The sequence below is a fragment of the Leptodactylus fuscus genome, chromosome 6 (genome assembly GCF_031893055.1).
Source record: "Leptodactylus fuscus isolate aLepFus1 chromosome 6, aLepFus1.hap2, whole genome shotgun sequence".
Classification (NCBI taxonomy): Eukaryota; Metazoa; Chordata; class Amphibia; order Anura; family Leptodactylidae; genus Leptodactylus; species Leptodactylus fuscus.
This window is the reverse complement of record NC_134270.1, coordinates 133,105,460-133,120,598: the sequence shown is the minus strand read 5'-3', so window position 1 is coordinate 133,120,598 and position 15,139 is coordinate 133,105,460. Positions and strand designations below refer to the sequence as shown.

Genomic DNA, 15,139 nt, shown 5'->3' with positions numbered 1-15,139 from the left:
ACGTAATTCATGTGTAAACTTAGCCTTATCAAGCCGACGCACCCAACAAATGGCCGTGTCAAAAGAAGTGTAAACAGCCGAGCACATGTCTGACTCAATACTATCATTAACAGTTGTTCTTCTGGGTAATTACAGATGGTGAATGAGCCAAAACTTGCCCGGTTCCTTCTTGGTTACGACCCCCAAAGGTGATACATGCAAATTCTGCAAAGGAGGATCTGAAAAAGGACCATCCATCCAAACCAATGAAACCTCCTTGCCCAATTTCTCCGCAACCATGTCCGGGTGCTTCCTTGCAGAACACAAATTCTTTTAACCAAGCCCCAGAAAACGCAACAATCAGAATACAAAAACCAACCAAAAAACATACTTCAAAAGCCCTGCAGCATCCCTGTCAGGGTATCTATTTAGAAATACTCGGATTTGTTTCAGATCGAACAAGTTTTGTACCAACCGTAAGTGAAATTATTATACTCTGAGGTCTCTTCACACCCCAGAGTATAATAGGTGGAGACCCAGGAGACGTTTGGAAAATAAACATTTCTAATCACTTTCCCTAACCTCTTTTGGGCCTTTTCATGGCCTACAGTGCTCTCTCTCAGTATCCTCAGTGACGTCATAATGCTTGGTGTGCACATGTCACCGCTGTGGCCCAATCAGAGGCCTCAACAGTGACCCCAGGTACATTATGTCACCAGGAGAGCGCTGGACACTTTGAGGAGGCAAAAAAGAGGTTTACCTCTCCGGTCCTCGATCGTTTATACTCTGGGGCCTGAAGAGACCCCAGAGTATAATAATTTACTGCATTGCATGTTGCGGTGGCCACTTTAGTTAGTGGAATATTCGGGTTGAACCTGGCTTGTGACTAAGTGGTTCGCCCATCACTGTCCAGGACTAGCAAATCTTTATACTAATAACCAGCTCTACTACAGTGTATGTACACTACATAGGTGTTATGTCAGTCCAGGTAGCTGCAACGGGGCTAAGGGATAGCAGTAGGGAATCTCGCCCTGCACTACTCCCACTAGCTATCCCGGTCCCTGCCTCACGGGTGTGGGTCGGCTGTACTCAGGCTAAGCCTGACCCCGACAGCTCCTCTCTCACTGATTCCGTAGGCCTAGAGGGAAGTGGGAGAAGGAATGCCCTATAAGACCTCTAGGGACTGGAGACTAAAGAGGTCACCCCTAACGAACAAGTGAAGCTGCTACTGACAGGGACTGACAAGGGTGTGCGCTGACTAACAACACAAGCAGCACACAGGAAAAATGTGGGAAAGGATTCCCCCAAACCAATATGGGAAGGAACCATACACTAGGAAACAAACACAGGGAAACTGAGTAGAAATCAAAGGATAAGGCAATTCACTCACACAGTCAATTATACACAGAGGGAGGATTGGTGAACACAGAAGGGAAAACACACAAACCAACTCGTTCACCCAAACCTCCCAAAAATCAACCACGGAACTTCCTCTATCCCAGAACACCACCTACTCCTCCTGCTAAGGCCTAGCTCTGTAAAAGCGACACTCAGCACAGAACCATGGGAGGCATGGGTTTAAATACAGAGTAGAGACCACTCCTCCCAGGTGCAAATGGGAGGACAGACTAATCAACCAGGAGATAAAGCTGCCTACCAGCAGTGCGCGCATGCAAGTCAGAAGGTGTGCACCAATACTCACGACAGGACAACCCCGCAGCGCCAGGATGCCACCCCAGACACTGCGCAGCCAAAAACTCCCCAGGTAAGAAAAATAGAAATTAAAGAACCTAAATACTCCTAACACATAGGAGCAGAGATGATTCTGACCGTATATCTAGTACTAGCAGTACCCGCGACTTCGTCCGTGGAACCCTGACCCCCTGCGCGACCCACCTGTTGCGCCACGCAGGCTTCTTCCTTTGCGTTGTGTCCACAGTGGCTCCCTTTTCCTCATCTCCCCCCTGGCGCCCGCCAACCCCCTTTTTTCCTACCCACTCCCTCATGTGCTCGCTTCTTTCTCCTACCCCGTGCCCCTTTTCCCCCCTAGCCCCGTGTCCCCTCCCCCCCAACCCCATGACCCCTTCTCCTGTCTTACCTACCCAGTGACCCCTTCCCCCCCCCCCGACCCTGTGTCACCTTTTCCCCCACCAACCTGTGCCCATGGCCTCACCAAACCCCGGGCTCCCCGTGCACCAATGTTGCAGGGGTGCCTATGAGGGCCCCCTCCCGCGGCAAGCCATGTGCCCCTATTCCATCTGTGGGCACTGTGGCGGCCCTGTCCCCGTCCCCCTTCCAGGGGCCCCCGGGTTTACCTGCCCAGGCCCCCCCATTCCCGTGTCCCCCACTGGACCGGCAACCTCCTCACTCCCAACACCCCACCCCTCTCCCTTCTCAAAGTCCCCTAACTCGCCTGTCGTCACAACCCTTCTCCTGCAGCTGAATGACACTGTGGATAGCCCTGAGCAGACATCGGCGACATCCCCGACGGACATGCAGATTCCAGAGGCCGCAGCTGCCACGGGACAGCAGGCCGAACTGGTGTTCCAGACCGCGGCGCAGGCGACCCCCTGTCCCGCCGCAGCAGAGACCTGTGGTAAGCCCACACAGGCGGGGCAGCGTACGCACTTCTTGCTGCCCCAGAGTACGGGCGCTGGTTCAGGATGCTCTGAGCCTCTGAGATCCGCCATGTTCTTGTGGACGCCGGCTGGCCGATAGCTCCGCCCACATAGAGAAGCGGCACCCATCCAGGTGAGCTGCTGATGGGCTGGGATGACGTCATCCCAGGTCCTACAGAGTCCCAGGTCCTGCAGCGAATTCAAAAGTGAAAAGCACCGGTCACGGGAGTGAATTGCGGTGGTGTACGGGAATTCCATGTAGCCTATCATTCAATCCGGGACCCAAGGTATGTATGTGTGCAATTTCAGCCAAATCCATTCGCACGTGTAGGTGTCATTGCGTCCCCTTTCCAACCCCCCTTCTCCCCCCCCCCCCGACCGCTTTGCACCCACCTCCGCCTCCTCCCCTGCCTGGGGTTAGGGGCTAGGCCCGAGAGGGCAATAGCTAGTTTGTGGCTTGCTATGCTGAAAAGTGTGTGGGATTGCAGAGCTGGTGGTATGAGTTGTGGTTTTGTGGGGGTCCTGGCAAAAACATATGTCTGCGATTGTGACGAAAAGTAACCTATCGTTCAATCCTTCCTAGGAACTATGTTTTTTGAAAATTTGAGCAAAATCGGTTGAGCGGTTTTTGCGTGATTGAGGCACAAACATCCAAACATCTAAACAACCAAACACACAAACATCCAAATAATATTAGTAGGATACAACTTCACATGGCCGACACAGTTGGTTGGTGTGGGGCTCAGGTTTCATTCCCTGAATGAACTGATACTGATGACATATCCTGTGGACAGGATCAGTATCCAACTTTGCTATTTTGCCTTTTTATAGTTCCCCCCAAAAAAACCATCTGTTTGCTTGGGGTGCCTCATCAACCGGAGGATAATACATTTTCTAATGACACAACCTTTTTAACCAACCAGAACTGACCTCAGAAAGAGAATCTCATTACTTACCTCTGACTTAGTGAACGTATAGATTTTATTAGGAGTATAGAATATTTATTCTGATGTGAATTTGATATGATGGAATTTTACAGTTGTGATGGTCCATGTCCCTACTAAAATTTTATATATTCCTGATAATGTAAATATATGTAGTAACCTATAGATCTATTGTAGTTAATGATGGTTGACATCTCAAATTTCCCTTACTTCAGGTGTTTTCTGATGGTCTTGTTGTCTGTAAATCTGGTCATATGGATTATTGCAGTTGCTGAAGAGTCCAGACATCACACTGTTGAACTACAGAAGCATCTACAGGAAAATTTTTCCGAACATACTAATAGAAGCACCCGGGAAGAAGGTACACACATCTTTAGACACTCTAAAGTGACATGGCATAGCCTATTTATAGATAACTAACTTCTGCCCGCGACTTCGTCTGCGGGTTGTTGTTGGCGATGAGGCGCTAATAATTAGCCAAATGTGGTTGGCGGTGATCCGCCTGCGTCCACGTGTCCGCTCTGCTACATCTATGCATATGCGCAGCAGCCACAGCTGTATGCACATCCGTATGAAGAGCATAGCAAGCTGTGATACTGCTCTGCCTCAGCTCAGCTACATCGGACAATTTCGATTACAGGGATTGTCTTCTCTGAGTGTCCTAGTACTGTCTGTGTTAGAGATGGCTGAATGGCTGTTGGTGAAATTTGAGACAGCTTGCCCTTCCCTCCCCCAGCACAGTCTGAAGACCACATGCCCCCGTGTTACACACACAAAGTGCTAGTTCGCCTCAGCTCTGCTACATCTGCAAATTTGTGTGAGAGTGTCTGAGCAGCTTCTGTGTTAGACACGGCTGAACAGATGTTGCTGAAATGTACAACAGTTCTCCCCCCTCCCCCCTCTGAGGCAGAACAACAGATTACCCGTCCTACTCACTGAAACTGTACAGCCAATATAGTCCTCTTGGCCACACACAGCCTGTATGTTCTGTAGTCTCCTGATCTTGTACGAGAGTCCATTTCTTCAGCTTTCAGACTGTCCAGCTCCCTCCTCTTTCGCTCTGCCCCCAGATGTCATCAAAGGTCCTCAAACGTAGTGTGTGTCTAAATTCGTGCTTAACAGTCATGTAGTGACATCATTTATCGGGATAAAAAGTAGCCTATGTTTTAATTGGGGTTCCTATCTATGTATGTGCCAAATTTCAGTCAAATCCGTTCAGCCGGAGACTCCATTTTCTTCAGCTTTCAAACTGTACATCTCCCTCCTATTTAGCTATGCCCCCAAATTAGTGTAGCTCCGCCCACCACATAGCATGATCCTATGGGACGGCTGAAGAGCCTGTGATAACGTCATCAACAGTTCTCAAACGTAGTGTGTGTGTAAATTTGTACTTAACGATCATGTAGTGATGTCATTTACCGGGCTAAAAAGTAGCCTATATTTTAATCGGGGTTCCTATCTATCTATGTGCCAAATTTCAGTGAAATCTGTTCAGCCATTTTTGCGTGATTGAGTAACAAACATACAAACTTTCACATTTATAATATAGGATAGGATAGGACTAGCTTCTGTCCACAACTTCGTCTGCGGGTTGTTGTTGGCGATGAGCCACTTATAATTAGCCAAATGTGATTGGCGGTGATCCGCCTGCATCCGCATGTCGGCTCTGCTACATCTGTGCAGCAGCCACAGCTGCATGCACATCCATAAGGAGAGTACATACAGTGTATACAGCAGTATTTAGTGGTATATAGAGTACATACAGTGTATGCTTTCACACTGTCCGACTACCTCCTGTTTAGCTCTGCCCCCAAATTAGTGTGTATCTCCGGCCACCACATAGCGTGATCCTATGAGACGGCTGACGTGCCTGTGATGTCATCAAAGATCCTCAAACGTAGTGTGTGTATAAATTCGAGCTTAAAAGTTATGTAGTGACGTCATTTACCGGGATAAAAAGTAGCCTATGTGTTAATCAGGGTTCCTATCTATCTATGTGCCAATTTTCAGCCAAATCCATACAGCCGTTTTTGCGTGATACAAACTTTCACATTTATAATACTACTAGCTGGTACCCGCGACTTCGTCTGCGGTGATTGTAGAAGTGGGTATATACAGGCATGGGTAAGGTTTTTGTACTGTGTATAAGATATGGGATATGAAATGTAACTTTGTATCTTGTTTTTGCTTTAATTCTGAGAACACATGAGACTTTTGTGTTGAATGTAATTTGTATTTCAGCTGCTATACGGTGCTGTTATAAACTGTACATAGTGTCTTTGGGACAGAGGTATTTCAAGTGAATATACTTCGATATACGACATTGTATGCTTTGTTATTTTCCGCCAGTACATGTAAGTTTTGGCACAGGATACTCTTGAGCAAGCAACATAAAGTTGTCCATGTTAGAATCCTGGTATGGCCAAATGTATTCCTGCTACTTCCAGCGTTTGTCCTTGGGATTTATTAATGGTCATTGTAAAAGCCAATTTAAGGGGAAATTGTAGTCGTGTGAATTGAAATGGTAAATGATTTGGTATAATTGGAATGCGTGGGGTTAACACACTGTCACCTGTAGCTGCTCCTGTAAGAATAGTGGCTTCACTGATATTTGTTCCTAGTAGTGTGACATTACACAATCGGGGTGCATCGAGATTACACATGAGTAGAACAGGGACGCCAATCTTGAGTTCTAGTTTATGTGAAGGGACGCCGGGTAATTCTAAGGTGGGCAGTAAGGCAGATTGGTGACATTATTATCGACCGTTACGTGTTCGTGGTGTGTTGAAACGGTACATCGGTGACTTTGGCTCATAAAACCGCAGCAAAATTTGCAACCAAAACGCTGTGTTAACGCAACGTGGTGCTTCAGCCTCAGGCCTCCTGCACACAAATGGCACGGATATGGTTTTCACTGATCTATAGATTAAAAATAAATTGACAGGGCTGCAAATACGGACAGGTGTAGGTAAGGTATAGGACAAATATAGGAGCTGCTCTGTCTAGCCCTGTGCATGACAGTTTAGTAACTCCATGTGCCTCTTATTAATAGCAATTAACCCCATCATGTCCCTCACATTAACCCTTGTGTAAGAGTTACTGATATGTGAGAGACTTTGAGGTAATAATTAAGTATCTTCATTATTGAGGTCTTTTATTATTACCTCCATATGTCTCACATATTAGTAACCTTTATATGAGGCACACAGGGGTTAATATGAGGGACATGATGGGGTTTATTACTATTAATGTGAGGCACATGGAGTTACTAACACTAAACTAATAACCCCAAATGCCTGACATTAATGAGAATAGGAACTAAAGGAAGGTACCTGTGTGCTTTTTACTTTCACTTTGCTAGCAGCTTCCTCTCCTCCTCGGGGAACCTTTGCAGGATGCAGACGGCAGGAGCTATCACTATAGCAGGCAGAGACGTGAGCGTTAAGTTCCACCCCCTGGGTTTCCTGCACCCCTCGCATTGGAGGGCAGTGAGAGAAGGGGAGTGTCCTTATGCCTCAGCTCTAGCAGACCACTAAAGGGACACTTGGAATTCATTTAACTCTTGCAGGTCCTGTGCTGCTGGCGTGCCAGTGAAATATGGCAGAAGTGCCACTCTTGGCACATGTGCCAGGGGTTGCTGACCTCTGCTGTAGAGGGTAATATGAATTTTGGGGCTTGCTATGGTCCAAAGTGTGTGAGATTGCAGAGATAGTGATGTGAGTTTGGGTTTTGTGGGGGTCCTGGGAAAAACGTATGTGCGCTATTGTGACGAAAAGTAGCCTTTTGCGCAATCCAGAGTAGTAACTATGTTTGTGGAAAATTTCTGCCAAATCGTTGCAGCGGGTTTTGCGTGATTGAGGAACAAACATCCAAACACACAAACCCACAAACATCCAAACTTTCACCTTTATAATATTAATAGGATAGGATGCACATGCTTCACGATCAGAAAACAAAGGGGACTGCCTTATTCATGCATTGACAAAAGAAAAAAAATAACACACCAAGAAGGACTTGTTAGAATCAAATGAGACTTTCTCAGTGTGAATGTAATGATATATATGTAAGGAATTACAATTACAATGTTAGAGAGAAAGAAATTTATTGGGAAAACAGTAAAACGGAGAGCAGGCTCTAGCACCCCTTAGGATAGGTCACCAATATTTTTAACCTGGAATATCCCTTTACTTAATTGTAATTTTTCTTTTTTTATAATAATAATAATAATAATAATAATAATTAATAGACTATGTATTTGCCTTTCCAGATGAATATGAAAATGAGTTCAGTTGTGGGTGCAAGTCGCGGTGCATGAACGCCACAGTGTTTGCCTACTTGTACCCCTTCAACATTGAGTATAACCTGTTCGCTGCCGCTATGATATACATCATGTGGAAGAATGTAGGACGTCAAATTGATGAAAATGCTTCCTACTGCCATGGAATAGGACCAGGAGTCCGTCAACATATACCTCTCCTGGGACTTTTATCTGGTCTGACCATTTTGGCAACTGGTCTAGTGATGTTCATCATGTATGAAATAGGGAGACATAACCATTATAGTGACTTGTTATCACTGACAACCTTCTACATATTTCATATAGTTAGTCTCACTCTTATGTGCCTGGCCAATGTAGCAGGAATTATTATCTTCAGATTAGATAAGAGACACATGTGCAATATGAAGAACCCGAGTCGTACTCTGGACATGGCTCTACTACTTTTAGCAACCTTAGGCCAATATGCCGTCTCCTATTACTCTATTATAGCCATGGTGTCTACAAAACCCTTCAGTAGTTTGTGCGGATTAACCCTTAGTTATTCAATCTTGATGATTATTCAGCACACTGTACAGAATGCTTTCATCATCGAAGGGTTGCATCGTCTTCCACCTCATGTATCATTCAGATCTCCAAGATCAATTAACTCTAGCCCTACAGGACAACATGATACCATAAAGCAGACTTCTGAACAAGATATGGACAGAAGACAATCTCTTACAGATGTCCCACATAATACAAGCAGACGGATGACAAGAAGGGAAACCTTGACTGCTCACATCAAAAGTCACCTCAAGAAGAGAAAGACCATGAAAGATGTGTACTTGTTTCTTTTCCTCAGTAACATAATAGTAAGTAATGGCTTATATACATTGAGAGTCTGTCTGTCTCTTGTCAACTTTATTTAAAACTAGAGATGAGCGAACAGTGTTCTATCGAACACATGTTCGATCGGATATCAGGGTGTTCGCAATGTTCGAATCGAATCGAACACCACGTGGTAAAGTGCGCCAAAATTCGATTCCCCTCCCACCTTCCCTGGCGCCTTTTTTGCACCAATAACAGCGCAGGGGAGGTGGGACAGGAACTACGACACTGGGGGCATTGAAAAAAATTGGAAAAAGTCATTGGCTGCCGAAATCAGGTGACCTCCATTTTAGACGAATAGTGGATTTCAAATCCGGGTCATATGAGAATGTGAACTTTGTGACTATGAGACAGGGATAGCTGTACAGGCAGGGATAGCAAGGGATAACCTTTATTTAGGGGGGAATGTTATTAAAAATAACTTTTTGGGGCTCTATCGGGTGTGTAATTGTGATTTTTGTGAGATAAACTTTTTCCCATAGGGATGCATTGGCCAGCGCTGATTGGCCGAATTCCGTACTCTGGCCAATCAGTGCTGGCCAATGCATTCTATTAGCTTGATGAAGCAGAGTGTGCACAAGGGTTCAAGCGCACCCTCGGCTCTGATGTAGCAGAGCCGAGGCTGCACAAGGGTTCAAGCGCACCCTCGGCTCTGATGTAGGAGAGCCGAGGGTGCACTTGAACCCTTGTGCACCCTCAGCTCTGCTACATCAGAGCCGAGGGTGCGCTTGAACCCTTGTGCACACTCTGCTTCATCAAGCTAATAGAATGCATTGGCCAGCGCTGATTGGCCAATGTATTCTATTAGCCTGATGAAGTAGAGCTGAATGTGTGTGCTAAGCACACACATTCAGCTCTACTTCATCGGGCTAATAGAATGCATTGGCCAGCGCTGATTGGCCAGAGTACGGAACTCGACCAATCAGCGCTGGCTCTGCTGGAGGAGGCGGAGTCTAAGATCGCTCCACACCAGTCTCCATTCAGGTCCGACCTTAGACTCCGCCTCCTCCGGCAGAGCCAGCGCTGATTGGCCGAAGGCTGGCCAATGCATTCCTATGCGAATGCAGAGACTTAGCAGTGCTGAGTCAGTTTTGCTCAACTACACATCTGATGCACACTCGGCACTGCTACATCAGATGTAGCAATCTGATGTAGCAGAGCCGAGGGTGCACTAGAACCCCTGTGCAAACTCAGTTCACGCTAATAGAATGCATTGGCCAGCGCTGATTGGCCAATGCATTCTATTAGCCCGATGAAGTAGAGCTGAATGTGTGTGCTAAGCACACACATTCAGCACTGCTTCATCAAGCCAATACAATGCATTAGCCAGTGCTGATTGGCCAGAGTACGGAATTCGGCCAATCAGCGCTGGCTCTGCTGGAGGAGGCGGAGTCTAAGGTCGGACCTGAATGGAGACTGGTGTGGAGCGATCTTAGACTCCGCCTCCTCCAGCAGAGCCAGCGCTGATTGGTCGAGTTCCGTACTCTGGCCAATCAGCGCTGGCCAATGCATTCTATTAGCCCGATGAAGTAGAGCTGAATGTGTGTGCTTAGCACACACATTCAGCTCTACTTCATCAGGCTAATAGAATACATTGGCCAATCAGCGCTGGCCAATGCATTCTATTAGCTTGATGAAGCAGAGTGTGCACAAGGGTTCAAGCGCACCCTCGGCTCTGATGTAGCAGAGCTGAGGGTGCACAAGGGTTCAAGTGCACCCTCGGCTCTCCTACATCAGAGCCGAGGGTGCGCTTGAACCCTTGTGCAGCCTCGGCTCTGCTACATCAGAGCCGAGGGTGCGCTTGAACCCTTGTGCACACTCTGCTTCATCAAGCTAATAGAATGCATTGGCCAGCACTGATTGGCCAGAGTACGGAATTCGGCCAATCAGCGCTGGCCAATGCATTCTATTAGCCCGATGAAGTAGAGCTGAATGTGTGTGCTAAGCACACACATTCAGCACTGCTTCATCACGCCAATACAATGCATTAGCCAGTGCTGATTGGCCAGAGTACGGAATTCGGCCAATCAGCGCTGGCTCTGCTGGAGGAGGCGGAGTCTAAGATCGCTCCACACCAGTCTCCATTCAGGTCCGACCTTAGACTCCGCCTCCTCCAGCAGAGCCAGCGCTGATTGGCCGAATTCCGTACTCTGGCCAATCAGCACTGGCTAATGCATTGTATTGGCTTGATGAAGCAGTGCTGAATGTGTGTGCTTAGCACACACATTCAGCTCTACTTCATCGGGCTAATAGAATGCATTGGCCAATCAGCGCTGGCCAATGCATTCTATTAGCGTGAACTGAGTTTGCACAGGGGTTCTAGTGCACCCTCGGCTCTGCTACATCAGATTGCTACATCTGATGTAGCAGTGCCGAGTGTGCATCAGATGTGTAGTTGAGCAAAACTGACTCAGCACTGCTAAGTCTGCATTCGCATAGGAATGCATTGGCCAGCCTTCGGCCAATCAGCGCTGGCTCTGCCGGAGGAGGCGGAGTCTAAGGTCGGACCTGAATGGAGACTGGTGTGGAGCGACCTTAGACTCCGCCTCCTCCAGCAGAGCCAGCGCTGATTGGCCGAGTTCCGTACTCTGGCCAATCAGCACTGGCTAATGCATTGTATTGGCTTGATGAAGCAGTGCTGAATGTGTGTGCTTAGCACACACATTCAGCTCTACTTCATCGGGCTAATAGAATGCATTGGCCAATCAGCGCTGGCCAATGCATTCTATTAGCGTGAACTGAGTTTGCACAGGGGTTCTAGTGCACCCTCGGCTCTGCTACATCAGATTGCTACATCTGATGTAGCAGTGCCGAGTGTGCATCAGATGTGTAGTTGAGCAAAACTGACTCAGCACTGCTAAGTCTGCATTCGCATAGGAATGCATTGGCCAGCCTTCGGCCAATCAGCGCTGGCTCTGCCGGAGGAGGCGGAGTCTAAGGTCGGACCTGAATGGAGACTGGTGTGGAGCTATCTTAGACTCCGCCTCCTCCAGCAGAGCCAGCGCTGATTGGTCGAGTTCCGTACTCTGGCCAATCAGCACTGGCCAATGCATTTCTATGGGGAAAAGTTAGCTTGCGAAAATCGCAAACTGACAGGGATTTCCATGAAATAAAGTGACTTTTATGCCCCCAGACATGCTTCCCCTGCTGTCCCAGTGTCATTCCAGGGTGTTGGTATCATTTCCTGGGGTGTCATAGTGGACTTGGTGACCCTCCAGACACGAATTTGGGTTTCCCCCTTAACGAGTTTATGTTCCCCATAGACTATAATGGGGTTCGAAACCCATTCGAACACTCGAACAGTGAGCGGCTGTTCGAATCGAATTTCGAACCTCGAACATTTTAGTGTTCGCTCATCTCTATTTAAAACCCATTCCTGGGGATCAAAGTCCGAAATTTAAAGTTTCCCATTTGGCTTATGATGTAGTCTCACCTCCCCTCATAATACCCTCCCTAACTTGTTGCGTTTGCTTGCGGTCTATAGTGATCTTTCGGGCTATAGGGTGAACCCCTCGAAAACCAAGACAATTCCTCTTAATATCACACAGGATCTTCTTGCTCTCCTCCGTGGGAACTATGATCAGTGGCAGAAATCGAATATTCGCTACCTAGGGATCCAAATATCCCCTTCTTACGGAACCCTGTATTCGGCAAACTATTCACAAACTTAGAGCCTTCTTGGACATATGGCAGTCCTTGCCCATCTCCCTCTTGGGGAGAATTGCCACGGTCAAAATGACTCTCCTTCCGAAACTGTTATATTTTTTTGAGACACTCCCGGTTGCGGTGCCTCAGACAGACTTATGAAACTTGCAGAAGGCTATCTTTCATATGGCAGGCCAAGTGACATTGTATCCCCTGCTCTATCATGTTGGCAGGGAGGGGGTGCAGGGGTCTGTCTGTCCCACATCTTTTGCACTATTATTGGGCAGCCCACCTGCACTGCATTCCATTTTGGGCTGCTAAGCTGGCATATACCAAGAGGGCTGAGATTGAGAAACTTTGGCTGGTACCTATGCATCCCAACACACTCTTGTGGGTCAGTTCTCCCCCTGAGCCCACTTCCCCCTATCTGCTTGGTCCCATTAATTTCACTAGGTCTATCTGGTCTGCTTGCAGTGTTAGGTTCTCCCTGATGTCCATGGTATCTATATATTTTATAACCCCCTTCTCCCAGACAGTCTGACTTCTGCTACGGTCACGGTGTGGTCTGAGGCTGGCCTTTTACAAATCGCTGATATAGTTGACCCTGTGTCATTGGAGCTCAGGCCCTTTTCCTATCTCACAGCTAGTTTAAACCTTCAAACTGCTGAGTGGCTCCACTACTCTCAGGTGGTCCATTTTGTCGGCTCCCTCCATGGGTGCCAAATTTCAGCGAAATCCGTTGAGCCGTTTTTGCGTGATTGAGTAACAAACATCCAAACATACAAACTTTCACTTTTATAATATTAGTAGGATGATATTTTTTTAATCCATTCCACCTTTTTACCCCTATAATCCTGTAGGATTTCTCAGTTTAGACTAACCAAACTGGATGGATCGCTCACAAGTTCCTCTCCTATCCAGAATTCCATTATTATCTGAAATTTCTTGTTGCTCAATTAAGGTTAATTAATGTGACTTAATTCTGGGTATAGTGGTGAAACACTTCATCCTCTCTCTCACTGATAGTTCTACAGTCAATGATCAGATACCCCATTTAATCCTAAGTAACATTACCAATAGACTCTACAAATACATCATTTACCAAAATCAAATATATGTTGGGGGGAATACACCTTCACATATAACTCTGACATAAGGCTCTGAAAAGATTTGTAGCTTTGTCTGTTTATTTACATTTATAGTCATTTCAATCATTTACTTGTCCTGTTTCTCCACTAAGTCTTCTTTGTTATCTTCTCACAGTTCTGGATTATGCCTGCATTTGGAGCCCGGATACGATTTGACAGTGGTTTAGAGGTTGATTTTTATGGTTTCACATTATGGGCCATCATCACCAACATTTGTCTTCCTTTTGGGATCTTCTACCGTATGCACGCAGCGGCTACCCTGTTGGAACTTTACAGCAGGTCATAGAGGACCATCACGTCCTACTGTAAAGAAATACGGGAATAAAAGCACTAGTATGAACCCAGCCTTAGAGAGGAACGTAATATGGACTAAGTTCTTATTTGTAATATGCTTTGGTTGATATTATTTATATATGTTGAACTCATTCTGAGTTATATGTTTTATGTGGAAAAATACTGAATAAAGGTAAATTAAAAAAAGAATGGAAAGAGCGTTACAAGTTTTCATAATGGAGATGCCCTGAGTACATGAAACAGGAAACTAATGTGACAAATGAAAATACAGGAAGGGTATGTTGCCAAAATGTGGCCATTTTCTAAGATGTCCCTGGATAGATCCTCTTTATGTAAAGATTGAATGGTACATGAACATGTTCAGCATCAGTTTTTAAGAGGATCTGGGTGAATCACGTGTTATAATTTGACATAACTGGTATCACTGCAATGACCCATACTATAAATGTAATGCACTATTTATCCCACATGGTGAAAAACCTAAATCAATAAACTAATTTCCAGAATAGTTTTTTTTTCATTCCATATCCCAAGAAACGAAATTAAGGCTATATTCCCACAAAAGTGTTTCTCAGCCAAAACGTGTTAAAAAAAAAAAAAAAAAAGAACATGATCTATGTTTTCACAAGTAGGTTTAACTTTTCACGGACCCAAGATATACAGAATAGCAACCACAACTCGCAGGTCCTGTATGCACAATTTTATCTTCCGTTACAAAGGTAAACAAACCTGATGGATGATAGCTTCCGTCATGTTGTATACATTAGTGTCAATGGGAACAGCTACAGAATCATTCTGACTGTTCTCTACAACAGGTGAATGTCCATTGCTGTCATCCCATAATGGAAGACAACATTAGACATTAACAAAGGTAGTGTGAACCCAGCCTAAGGGTTGAAATATTGTATTCTGTTATGGAATTAAGTCGGAACCATGACACACCTCTTTTTAATGAAGATGTTGTTGACACTTTGGTTATTTTGGGTTAAATTGTGACGCAAAGGTCTTCCTTTCTGGGCATATTTGTATCATTACAAGGGAATCTTTAAGCGTCATGCCATACTCCAACTGGATTTGTTAATGTTTTCACAGACCCAACTTACCATTTGAACGATATTCAAATTAGCTGTGAAGCACACATCAGAGAAGTAGGCTATGTCTACACATGATGTAATTAGGAAGCCAGTGCCTCAAGTATGCACACCAATAGAGGGCGCTGACTGAGAATGTGCAAGTCTGTGTTCCATGATGTAATTAGGAAGACCTCTCTGCGCCAAGCTGATGAGATGCAAATACATCAAAACAGCTGTCCTTGGCTGAGAGACTGTATCTGGTAAAATCCCAACATCATTGTAAGGCCTCTGA

The 15,139-nt window shown here is 45.9% G+C and overlaps 1 protein-coding gene across 1 annotated transcript in view; it reads left to right on the top strand.

Moving 5' to 3' along the window:
- The window catches only part of LOC142208635 (proton channel OTOP2-like), a 30,165-nt gene extending 16,399 nt beyond the window's left edge, over positions 1-13,766 (top strand). Inside the window, exons 4-6 of the mRNA XM_075277264.1 lie at positions 3,757-3,902; positions 7,809-8,671; positions 13,596-13,766. Of these exons, the coding sequence (XP_075133365.1) occupies positions 3,757-3,902; positions 7,809-8,671; positions 13,596-13,766 (1,180 nt within the window). The remainder of the gene's footprint in view (positions 1-3,756; positions 3,903-7,808; positions 8,672-13,595) is intronic.
- Positions 13,767-15,139: the final 1,373 nt, after the last annotated feature.